Below are 12,882 nucleotides of genomic sequence, written 5' to 3'. Positions count from 1 at the left end.
GGGTGGAGAGAGAGATACAGAGACAGAGACACAGAGAGAGAGAGAGAGAGAGAGATTGGGACAAGAGACACCTGCTCCGTCTATAATCCTATCGATTGTTTTCCTGGTCAACAACTTAAAAAAAAATAAAAAAAAAAAATAAAACATCATGGGACGGACACGAAAAAAAAAACACTCTAACGTTCACACACAAACACGAACAGCAAGATTTTTGTCTCGGTCACAATGATGTATTTATTGTCAATACTTGTTCACATTGGTTGTTGTGACAGGTTGCATGCAACAGATATTTCACACACATACATACACACGCGCGCGCGCACATGCACACACACACACGCACACATACATACACACCTGTTTTGCAGCTGTAGACTTAGGGTATTAAAAAAAAACAAAGTTTGTGATCTAGTACGCCCTGTAAAAGATTCAGACTGTTCAAAGGCGTTGGATTTTCTCGCTGAAAGCACTTATTTAATTCGGTGACGTAGTCACGCAGGGAGAAAATGGCTGGGACAGTCAACAGAAACAGACGGGGCATGGAAAACCTTTTTTTTTTTCTTCTTTTTCTTTTTTACCATGTTTTGTTTTACATTCCTTCAAGGTCCGGACCTGTGGGTTAAACATGGATGGAAGCAAGACACGTTTTGTAGTGTGCCTCACACAGTCTTCAAAATACTCGGGGGTGTTAAATCTTCTCACCGAGTAGTTCTGATCTTTGGAAGTGAGATTTTCCTTTCAAATTGGCAGTACAAAACTGTACTATTGCACCGAAAAACTTTCCATTCTCTTTCCGCTAACATCTCCCCCAACCCCGTCATGGATGGCAGATCCAGACGACAGCTAAACTCAACCGGAAATCGTCGACACTATGACGCATCATCAGATTCGAGGTGAATGTCGACAGATCTTAATTATTGTCACACTTTTAAATCATGATACTTACGCGGGAAAATAAAGCCCCCCCCCCCCCCCCCCTCTCTCTCTCTCTCTCTCTGTGCATGATTTTCTCACGGACATCCGTCGCCCTTAATCCACCCAACTTTTCAAGATAATGGCTGGTTTTTACCGCAGTCAACACGGGAAGTGCCGTATAGTAGGCGTTTTCTGATTGGTTCGTTGGCAAACTTTTCAATTTCTTTAGAATTTTTCATTCGACCTTCCATCACTTTTTGGAGTGTGGAGAATATGACTTAATTTATGAATCCGAATAGCAATAGCACAATCATGAAATGACACGTTTGCGTTCAAACACAAAGTGGCCAGCTCGCTGGAACAAAGATGCAATAAAAACAGTTACTCATTTTAATCAATGTTGTAGTCTTCTGTTCGAATTTTCAAAATCCACACATCATCTCTCAAAACAATTAAAGGTTATATTAAGTCACAATCACGCTCTCCCCTTCCCCCTTTCTCTGTTCTATTTCTGCTTTCGCCAAACCACACACACACACATACACACACTTTGCATAGACATCAATATATCTCACACTCAGGGTTTGAAGTGGAAGTCTGGCCCATCTTGAAAGGGAAGTAACTGTTCATTATCTTAGCAGTTACCTTTTCTTTTTCATCCATTAATTTCTGGCTTTACTTCTATGTGCCTTTTACTGTTGTGTAAACAAGCACTGCACAAGCCCCCACTCACCCCGTCCATCCCCCCACTCCCCTGCCAGCACCCCATCACTGCCTACACCATTCTCTCTCTCTCTAATTCAAGTGGCCCAGTTTGACGGGTTCAAACTGGCACCTCCATCCCCAACACATTCATGTTAAATATATCAATATCTATTAAATCTACAGGAAAACTTGGTTGACCCTGGGTTTTTGTCCTGCAGAAAAAAAAAAACAGAACAAAAGCTTTGGTGAACTTTCTCTCTTAAAATAATTATTAGGAAAGAAAACACACACACATATAAACTGATGGTGCTATCACGGTTAGAAATGATGCATGTATATAAATGCATTTATGCATGCATAATTCTTCACAACTGTGGATCACTTTGATTTTCAGAGAAAAAAAACATTAGCATTTGGAGTGCATGTACTGATTACACATTTACATAATGTCTAGGGCTGGTAATTTTGCTGTACATATTTCAAGAAATCTAATACTCATACTAGTTTCTTTTTTTTTCATTTACATTTTCCTACCATAGTAATGTCCATAAGTGAACGCACACACTTTAATTTAATGAGATACAAACAAAACAGTGCAGCTCAATGTTTGTATAGTACTGCTTTATTGTCCAAACAAGCTGGGGGGCACACACTCTCCCCTATCCCTCCCTCTCTCTCAAACACACACCATACACACACACATGTATGCACACACACACACACACACACACACACACACACACACACACACAGAGCAAACCACAATCAAGAACAAACTTGTTACACATCACACTGGACACAAAATGCACAGATACGCACACAACACATGTTTTTGAATGGCATACTTTACAAAGTACAAGTTACATCATCATCAAATTTACATTATCATCAATATTTTGCCCCATCTTTCATTCAGCATGCATGATCATTCATGTCCAAGTCTGACATACAAATGGCCTTAATAATTTTTCTTCTTCTTTTTTTTTTTTTTTTTTTTTTAAAATCAAAACCAAAAGAAAGTTTCACATCATGATGTGTAAATCTGATCCTGTGACTGATACAAATCACTTCTGTTTGATTGAACAAAGCTTTTATTCAGGTCAGCGAAAATGGCTCCAGACCATTCTGCCTTTTGGGGATCTTTGTTAATGTTCTTTAAAAACTTTCAAAGCATAAAAAGTGAGACATTACCAGATACCATACAATCAGAATGCAGTAATCTGCAATGCCTACTTTCAGTTTCAAACTGATTCTATGCACATGCAAAAACGTTAGAACCGTAAATATCTTTTGGTTACACATTCTGAAAGTCCTCCCGTAAGTGCAGAATCTAAAAAAAAAGGAAAATAAAAACCAAGCAAATTCATGCACACAAATTGTCTTGTACACAACTGAACTTGGCAATGCATTTTTTGTGAAAAGTTAGATGTCATACTGATTGGAATTGCAAAAAAAAAACAACAAAAACAAACAAAAAACAACAACCAGACATCTTTTTTTTAATGACATTCAAACATCAAAGACTTCCATGATCAAAGTCAGTGACTCAATCGCAATGTACAAGACATCACAACACAGTCACAGACATTCAATCATGCACTCAAACGCACACACAACCAATATGAACATTAGCTTTAAAAAAAAAAAACCCAAAAAACACACACACAAACAACCACTAACACTTAAGACACAACCTGTATGAACGTAAGAGCGCACAACCACACAAGTGCCCAAACATGCTTACTCACACTCACTCATCCAAATAATCAGTCTCGCTGTAAATCAGATACTTGAACCTCTCCCCCCTACCCCACCCTCTGGTACAGAAAATATTGTACTGATTATGATGTGTACACACAAGACAAAAAAAAACAGAAGAAAAAAAAACAACAACCGAATGTGTCAATACACTACTGATTCTGCAGATGTGGATGAAAAAGAAACACAGTATCTTCAGGCAAAAAAACTTCCTTTTTTTTTTTTTTTTTTTTTTTTCTGAAGACAGCAGGAATGTGGGTCAGAAGAGCTTTCCTCCCCTTTGGTTTTTTTGTTGTTTTTTTTGTTTTTGTTTTTTTTGTTACATGACCAGTAATGTATCACCTATAACAGTGACAAAAACAATGATGATTTTTTTTCCTTTTTGGGGGGGGGGTGGGGGGGGGGGGGGTACAATCCAGCCAACCACACACAAAGGGCCAGTTCAGAAAAGTACCTATTCATAAAACCACACAGAAAATGATTCTAACTTCACCAAACGGAAAGCGCACACACACACACACACAAAGAAGTCATTATCAAACTGGGAGTCTCTTGAATTAGACAGGGAAGATGAGGATTGTCCATGTGTTCATCGAGGAAAGTGTTGTTGTTGTGATACAAGGTCATATAGAAGATCCCAGCAGTGGAAGGACATGTTGAAACCTGTGAGATAATCATCAGTTCACCATCAGAGCACCTACTGAACTTTATGACTGTAAAAAAAAATTAAAAAAAAAAAAAAATTAGACAGCATAAACTACAATCTCATATTTCTTGATTTTTCCTTATTTTTTCTCTTCCATTTTTCAATATGATCAGCATCACAGTTTCCCATCTTGAACATACAGGCAGTGTTCTTGCATATCACCACTCTGTACAGCAAGTACAAAAATCACACGAGCGAAAAAGGCATGCCCGTGTTTTAATCAAAATTCTTTTCCTCCAACGGACAAAAACAGCACCAAACTATAGACAAGTATTTTGTTTTTATCATTAATATATCTGGGTGTCATCTTTCCATGGGTGATCAGGGCGTTACATCTGAAAATTTGTGTCTGTCCCATTTTCTTGTATAAAATCTGCATGCCAAACCACCGTCAGTTGTACTGCCTGCTCAAAACTCCACGCCTTCAAGTTTGGACAATTTAAAACTCCACCGAATGACTTTCAGACTTTTGCTTCTGAATTTGTACAAGAGATTGTTTATTGTAATTTTAGTATTGACTGTAAATATTTGATTGTAATGTTTTTCCACTATATATACTCTGTGCCTGAAGCATCACGGTGTTACTGGAAGGTGCAGTATAAATAAACTATCATCATTATGCTCAAATCATGTTGCTTATAGCACAGCTGACTGCTGAGTGGCCATACCATTAAATCATTTGTCAAACGTAACTGATAAAAATGTTCATCAACATGTCCAAAATTAACTGACTATATAAAAAAAAATTTGGCCTCGACAAGCTTTCTTCTGGTGTGTGTGTGTGTGTGTGTGTATATGTGTGTGTGTGTGTGTCTGTGTGAACAAGAAAAATGGGGGTGGGGGGGGAATGAGGAGAGTTGAGATGGCATGGATGGGACGGACACACAGCAGAGGTTTTAATATCAAGATGATGCACACAAACAGGATTCTGCAACCTTAGACGCCTTGGGCTCCTCCCAAATAAATAAATAACATCAACTGTGATATACTCACAGCACAGTACAACGTCAGTCTTGAAAATTAAGGCACTTACGGAAATGTTGGTTTGAATAAAAAGGAAAAACTGCGTGCTTTGTCACAAGGAAAACATCCTCGGTGTTCTTATGTGAACACACACACACACACAATTTTATTTGTCCACAAAGCAAAAATTAGAAGTTCTGTTGCTAGGTAAAAGCCTGGATGAACTCATGTGCATGCAAATGTACATGTGCATGCCACAAGAAATATTCATTTGAAAATTAAAAAAAGGAAAATTATGAACTTTGTTGCTGGGGCCAAACCTGGACAACTTTGGTGCACACACAGGCAATGACATAAATGTACATGTAATTCACACACGCACAAACACACATGCAATTTTTATTTCTATACAAAAGGCAAAGGCAAAGCCTTCACGACTCGCGTGTGATTCCTGCTATATAACAGAAACAATACTGAATACAGTGGCGGCGGGGAAGAGACAGCACTGGGGGATTACCAGTATATGTATACATAACAACCCAGATCATATATTTGCTGACCATGTGTGCTGAAAACAGAACAATTTTAAGTACGCCACATTGATTGGCTTGGCATCTCAATGTCTTACCGTTATAATACAGATCTATCAAAGTTTCTCAATGTTTCTGTGTCATTATCATGATTTTACGGCTTTGATAACAAAATCGCCTAACACATAAACACACATATGCACAAACACACACACAATTTTTATCTGAATATAAAAGAAAATTGCATGTTTCTTTTCTTTTTTTGTTGTTGTTTGCTTGGAAAATCCTGGATGAACTTAATGCATATATGCATGCTGTCACACACACACACACACGTTTTTTTTGTATGAATTTAAAAGAAAAACACCATCTTCAATCTAGCAAAAAAATATGGATGTACTTATATGCATACAATCAAGCACACAAACACACACACACAAACACACATTAAGACACACACAAACACACATTAAGTGCAGAAAAATCAACAGCAGTTACGTTCTCTGAAGTCTGCATGACCAACCAAAAATTCAGTGAACGTGGTTGGTGGTTAAGTGAGCAGACAATATGAAAAATATATCATCTACTCAGTTCAGTACTCAGTCTAAAACTCACTCTCTTTCACTGCCTGAAAATGCTAAGATGTTAGAGAACCTGAAATTAATGCTCATGTATTTCAATATTCCCTAACGGAGGCTGAACAATACTGTCATGTGTTTTATGAACACTTTATTTTAAAGTGTAAAACTGATGCCATTGCCAGGAAAATTTTAAATATATATAGCAAAGTGAAGCAACCTACTAATTTATCGTCATCAAACAATGAACACTGAATACACTTAAGCCAATTTCTGTTCCATGTTTTCCATAAAGGAAGGGGGTGGGGGGTGGGGGTGGTGGGGGGGGGGGGGGGGGACCCAAACCATTTTCATGTTACTGCAACATATAACTGGAATACAAAATGAAAAAGTTTGATCATGTTTTCAGAGAAATATGACTTTATAATCAACCTACCCCTTCTTGGTATTGGAGACCAAAAAAAAAATTATGATATACACTATGTTTTTTTTTTCTGGCAAATGCTTCAAATCTCTAATGGGATTTTCTGACAAATATTTCACCATTTTCAATAAATTATCTTACGTTTCCTTTGATGTTTGAGATGACCTGAAATGCATAAAAATGTACTTCCTTCTCTTTTTTTTTCTTCTCAAATTCTTAACAAATAACACTGTAGCATGGCACAAATAAGAATATGAAAAGCAACTGTACTCCAAAGAAAAAAAAAAACCATCTTGAGGCAAATTACAATAATCAGAGGAAAAAATAACCAGAGTTCGATCCATATTTTTAATCACTGGCAAAACAACAATGTTGTGAGATTTCTGAATCACAGCAACAAACTATGCAAACACATCTAAACATCTGCAGCTATAAGTCGACGCTATTGACTTTGTTGGGAAGATCTTCACTGTTCACGACAAGTCGGCCATGGGACTTGATTGCATCCTGAAAGAAAACACAGCATTCAACATCACTGGTGACAAATGCATTACGCTAAAGACATTTCTACAAATATGACGACATCAAGCCAAGCTAACTGTCTCTGTGAAGATACAAGGGTTTCATGGAAGAGGTGTGGAGTGACGATGGGTATGACTGTGCACAACAGACTCTTGGAAAATATTTCTGAGAATTCTGGCTGCCAGAAAAAGAGGATATAGCTAGTCAGGGATACAGAGGGGAGGTAATCTACTTCCGGGAGGTTACCAGCCGTAGCTACTTTCGTTTTCTCCGCATAGGTGGATAGTAGTTTGCACAGGACAGAAATCGGACTCCCTGCCGGAGTCTGCACTAGTGGGTCATGGTAAAGCATGTGTAGTTAAATTCTGGTTTTCTCCAAAAGAAAGGAAAATGTTTCAAACCTTTTTATGGCAAATTATGGCCAGGGAGATGTAAAACCAGAAGTGCTAATCAAAGTACAGTATTCAGAGATATCAGGGTATTTTCTGCACTGCCGTTACTCAATCTTTCAAGAACACAATTCAGAGTTTCAGATTACCAATAAAGACTTTGAATGCCTGGAAATTATCTTCCTTACTGTGCAGTGCAGATATGTTTTTACAACCAACTCTATGTAAAATGTAAGCCTTGAACAATCAGAAAACAAGAGCAGCGCTGATGCAGACATCCTAAAACATTTGTAGACATGACAGCGGTGTGTGTGACATCTGTGTCAAAGACCGCTGACAGATCCAAAAGTGCTGGGTATCTTGAAATGTGCCATTCAATATACTTTTCTTTCTTTCTTCTGTCTTTTTTTTCCATCATCCCCTCAGGGCTGGGTTGAAAAATGCATGTCTTTTGTTTGTCTTATTACCTTGGTAAATATATATCTGTTTGCAGACATAATTGGACACAAAACAGAAACGCCAAAGAATCGATAGACAGATAGAAAATGCGAAAAGAATTAGCCGTATGAAGTGCACAGGAACAGGTGTTGAGATAGCTGCCGGAAAAAGAGGGCACTAGACAGGGGGGCAAAGGGGATGTTACCTACTTCCGGGAGGTTATCGGCCGTAGTACTCTCGTTTTCTCCGCATAGGCGGATAGTAGTTTGCACAGGACAGGAATGTCAGACCCCTGCCGGAGTCTACACTAGTTGGGTCACGGTTAAGTATGTGTAATTAAATATATATTTCATTTTGTTTCGTTTCATTTCAAAATTTACCATCCCAGTCGAAACGTGGAGAAGATTGTTTTGTTATCAGTTTACATCAGATTTTAAAGAGTCTTCATGGGAAAGGAGTTGTTGTTTCAAGACAAAAATTTATACTTAAGAAGATTCTCGACAATTACCATCATCACATTTTTAGTGCACAATTCCCCGAGGCAAGCCTATCTTGGGGCAAGAAAAAAAGTTCAGCCAAGCAACACATAATTTTTTATCTGATTTTACAGGATTGTAGAACAGATGCAGCATCCATGAGATTAAGGCAATGGACTTTTCAATCCGAGGGTCCTGAGACTGAATCCCAGTCCTGCTGCCTGGTGGGTTAATGGTGGAGGTTTCTCCAATCTCACAGATCAACATGTACGCAGACTTGCAAGTGCCTAAACCCCCTTCGTGCGCATAAGCGTTCAGAAGATTGAATGTGCGTGTTCAAGATCTTGTAATCCATGTTATGGAAGCAAGAACATACTCAACATGCACACCCACAACAATTGAGTATGGCAGTAAGAGGAAGACTAAAAGAATCTTGGTAAAAGTCGACTGACATGAGATAAAAGAGGCAACATATCGAGCCACAGGCTCTTCTTCAGGCAAATGAAATGAGTGAGTGACAGACAGAAGGATACAGAGATAATAATAATAATAATAAAGGTACTTATATAGCGCTGAATCTTGTGCAAAGACAAATCTAAGCACTTTCGCACCAGTCATTCTCACACATGCATAACTCTAAAACTGGAGAAACTAAAGACAAGGAAGAGGCAGGGAAGGGAGGCTATTTTGGGAAGAGGTGGGTTTTAAGACCAGACTTGAAAGAGCTGAGTGTGGAGACTTGACGAAGCGAAAGAGGAAGTTCATTCCAATTGCAAGGTCCAGAGACAGAGAAAGAACGGCGGCCAACAGTCGAGAGTTTGAATCTGGGTATGCGTAAGTGGAGTGGATCCAAAGCTGATCGTAGTGAGCGAGATGGAGTGTAGAGGTGAAGGCAGCCTCAGAGAGACAGAGTGAGACAGCACAGTTCAGAAAAGGAAAGGGGTGAGTGTGGCTGCCTGCATGGCGGGGTGAAAATGGCCATGCACATCAAAACCCTCTCATTCATCGGACACGTGAGTGAACGTGGGAGTTGCAGCCCATGAATGGTGAGGAAGAAGAGGGTTGTTACCTACCCTCTGTGCGCTGAGCCTCTTCATCTCCTCCCTTTACCTACCCTCTGTGCACTGAGCCTCTTCATCTCCTCCCTTTACCTACCCTCTGTGCACTCAGCCTCTTCATCTCCTCCCTTTACCTACCCTCTGTGCACTGAGCCTCTTCATCTCCTCCCTTTACCTACCCTCTGTGCACTGAGCCTCTTCATCTCCTCCCTTTACCTACCCTCTGTGCGCTGAGCCTCTTCATCTCCTCCCTTTACCTACCCTCTGTGCGCTGAGCCTCTTCATCTCCTCCCTTTACCTACCCTCTGTGCACTTCATCTCCTCCCTTTACCTACCCTCTGTGCACTGAGCCTCTTCATCTCCTCCCTTTACCTACCCTCTGTGCACTTCATCTCCTCCCTTTACCTACCCTCTGTGCACTGAGCCTCTTCATCTCCTCCCTTTACCTACCCTCTGTGCGCTGAGCCTCTTCATCTCCTCCCTTTACCTACCCTCTGTGCACTGAGCCTCTTCATCTCCTCCCTTTACCTACCCTCTGTGCGCTGAGCCTCTTCATCTCCTCCCTTTACCTACCCTCTGTGCACAGCCTCTTCATCTCCTCCCTTTACCTACCCTCTGTGCACTGAGCCGCTTCATCTCGTCCCTTTACCTACCCTCTGTGCGCTGAGCCTCTTCATCTCCTCCCTTTACCTACCCTCTGTGCACTCAGCCTCTTCATCTCCTCCCTTTACCTACCCTCTGTGCGCTGAGCCTCTTCATCTCCTCCCTTTACCTACCCTCTGTGCACTGAGCCTCTTCATCTCCTCCCTTTACCTACCCTCTGTGCACTGAGCCTCTTCATCTCCTCCCTTTACCTACCCTCTGTGCGCTTCATCTCCTCCCTTTACCTACCCTCTGTGCACTTCATCTCCTCCCTTTACCTACCCTCTGTGCACTGAGCCTCTTCATCTCCTCCCTTTACCTACCCTCTGTGCGCTGAGCCTCTTCATCTCCTCCCTTTACCTACCCTCTGTGCACTTCATCTCCTCCCTTTACCTACCCTCTGTGCACTTCATCTCCTCCCTTTACCTACCCTCTGTGCACTCAGCCTCTTCATCTCCTCCCTTTACCTACCCTCTGTGCGCTGAGCCTCTTCATCTCCTCCCTTTACCTACCCTCTGTGCACTGAGCCTCTTCATCTCCTCCCTTTACCTACCCTCTGTGCACTGAGCCGCTTCATCTCCTCCCTTTACCTACCCTCTGTGCGCTGAGCCTCTTCATCTCCTCCCTCAGCCTGTCCAGGATGGCTTGGTTTGGACGATGCCGCTTCACCTCGTTCACCTCCTTCTTCTGCAACGTCGTCACACACAGTACAGGGCACAGTCACAGAGAGCTACTAAACACTCAAATAATAAGAATAACAATAACGATGATGATGATGATGCACGTTTGTGGAGCGCTTACCCTGCGAGTCTAAGCTTCTTTAAAAATACACCTTTTCTAAATAAGAAACAGGCATATAATATATAAAAAAAAAAGACTAGATACAAACTCGCTAACCATTTAAAAACAGTGTAACATCACTCACAGTACTTCATCTTCTAATGTGCAGAATTTCATCTCCCCATGCCCAGAACTAAGTCTTCAATACAACATTCAAAAGAAGAAACATCTGCTAGCAACTCTATATCTAAACCAGAAGGATTCTTCACACCTAAATTTACGTTTAATTTTACATATTTCTTGTGACCCACTTGTGTGCATTCGACAATGTGTCTGGTTTTTGTCCTGTGTTAACTACTAGTCCACCCAAACTGAGAAACTGAAAGTAGCTGCCGTTAGTAGCCTCCCTTGGTAAATTACCTCCCTTCTCATGTGTAATTAAAGTTGTGGCCGTCATCCTGTTATTGTCATGTTTCCTTGTTTCTCTATGACTCAAAAGAATTAATGGGAATAAACAAACTCTGAACATGAACATGAACGAACTCTGAACATGTTGTTTTGGGTGTGTCTGTGTGTGTGTGTGGTTTTCTTTCCAAACTATTTTGTTCTAACAACTAAACTGAGGGTCAGCCTGCAGGAAGCAGTACCTTGGCGCACTGTGCTCTGTCCGCTGTGTTACCGTAAAGTCTCAGCAGCGAGCCCCAGCTTGGAACGTGAGGGTGAAGTTTCTGTCATCAAACAAGCAAAAAGCAGAGTTTCAGTTTCAGTTTCAGTAGCTCAAGGAGGCGTCAGTGCGTTCGAACACATCCATACACGCTACACCACATCTGCCAAGCAGATGCCTGACCAGCAGCGTAACCCAACGCGCTTAGACAGGCCTTGAGAAAAAAAAAGAAAAAAAAAAAGAAGAAGAAAAGGTGAATAAATAATAGATAAGCGTACATAAATAAATAATAATTATAATATAAAAAAGGCAGTAGTAATAATAATAATAATAATGATAATAATAATAAATAAATAAATAAGACAACAATGATGATAAATAAGTAAATAAATGTGTTATAGTGTGCCAGCAGTGTGACCCCCCACCACCTGCACAAAGTTTTCCTTGTTCATAAAACCCCTTTGGGCTACACAGATAAAAGAGTACAAGCACAGCCACACCGCACAGAAAAAATATCAAAATATTCTATCTTTGACACACATTTTTTGTGCAATGAGAGCACATACACAGCATAAACGTACACATGAAGTGGAATAACACTGTCCATAAAGTTTAGTTGGATGTCACGTCTTCTGCTCCGTTTATATGCACTCTTTCTGCAGATATGCCCACAAACACAAATGTGTGCACACATACACACACACACACATACACACACAAACACACAGAGGCACATACTCACATACATACACATACATAACTCACACACAACTGAGAGAGGGGGAGGGACCGCCAGACAAACAGAAACATAGAGAGAGAGGGGTACTACTACTTAGTACTACTACTATTACTAATAACAATGAAAATATCAACCGCAATAATAAATGCCATTATATAGCATTGCAACTTGCGCAGTGACAAATCAAAGCACTTCCACACCTGTCATTGACACACACACACACACACACACACACACACACACAACACAGATTCTGAGCAATTTAAGTAAAAATGAAAGGAGAGAAAACTTACAAATACTTCCACCCCTCTCTCTCTCAAACCCCGCCCCCTCCTCAACAAATCACACAGAAGGGCACAGGTGCCAACATTAACAGCTTGGAAAAAAAAACACAAAAAAAAACCACCACCTCCATTTTTGCATCCTTACCTAATGAACATGAACAACTAAGCGTGTTCCCATCCGGTTTAGATCACTGCACTACGCCTCTCAGACTAGGAGGCAAAATTGCACTGGCTCTTAGTGCTGCAGCCTTGTGGGCTAGTTGGCCCTTGGGAACCATCCCAACACCGACTGTCCTAAAAACCCTCTTGGC

At 40.6% G+C, this 12,882-nt stretch overlaps 1 protein-coding gene across 1 annotated transcript in view; it reads right to left on the bottom strand.

The window, feature by feature from the left end:
* Positions 1 to 3,774: 3,774 nt before the first annotated feature.
* The window catches only part of LOC143302217 (microprocessor complex subunit DGCR8-like), a 28,879-nt gene continuing 19,771 nt past the window's right edge, over positions 3,775 to 12,882 (bottom strand). The window contains 3 exon segments of the mRNA XM_076616791.1: positions 3,775 to 7,086; positions 10,699 to 10,791; positions 11,532 to 11,612. Of these exon segments, the coding sequence (XP_076472906.1) occupies positions 7,009 to 7,086; positions 10,699 to 10,791; positions 11,532 to 11,612 (252 nt within the window). The 3' untranslated portion in view covers positions 3,775 to 7,008.

The sequence above is a fragment of the Babylonia areolata genome, chromosome 29 (genome assembly GCF_041734735.1).
Source record: "Babylonia areolata isolate BAREFJ2019XMU chromosome 29, ASM4173473v1, whole genome shotgun sequence".
Lineage (NCBI taxonomy): Eukaryota > Metazoa > Mollusca > Gastropoda > Neogastropoda > Buccinidae > Babylonia > Babylonia areolata.
Note: the sequence above shows the minus strand (reverse complement) of the source record. Positions and strands in the feature narration are given on the sequence as shown.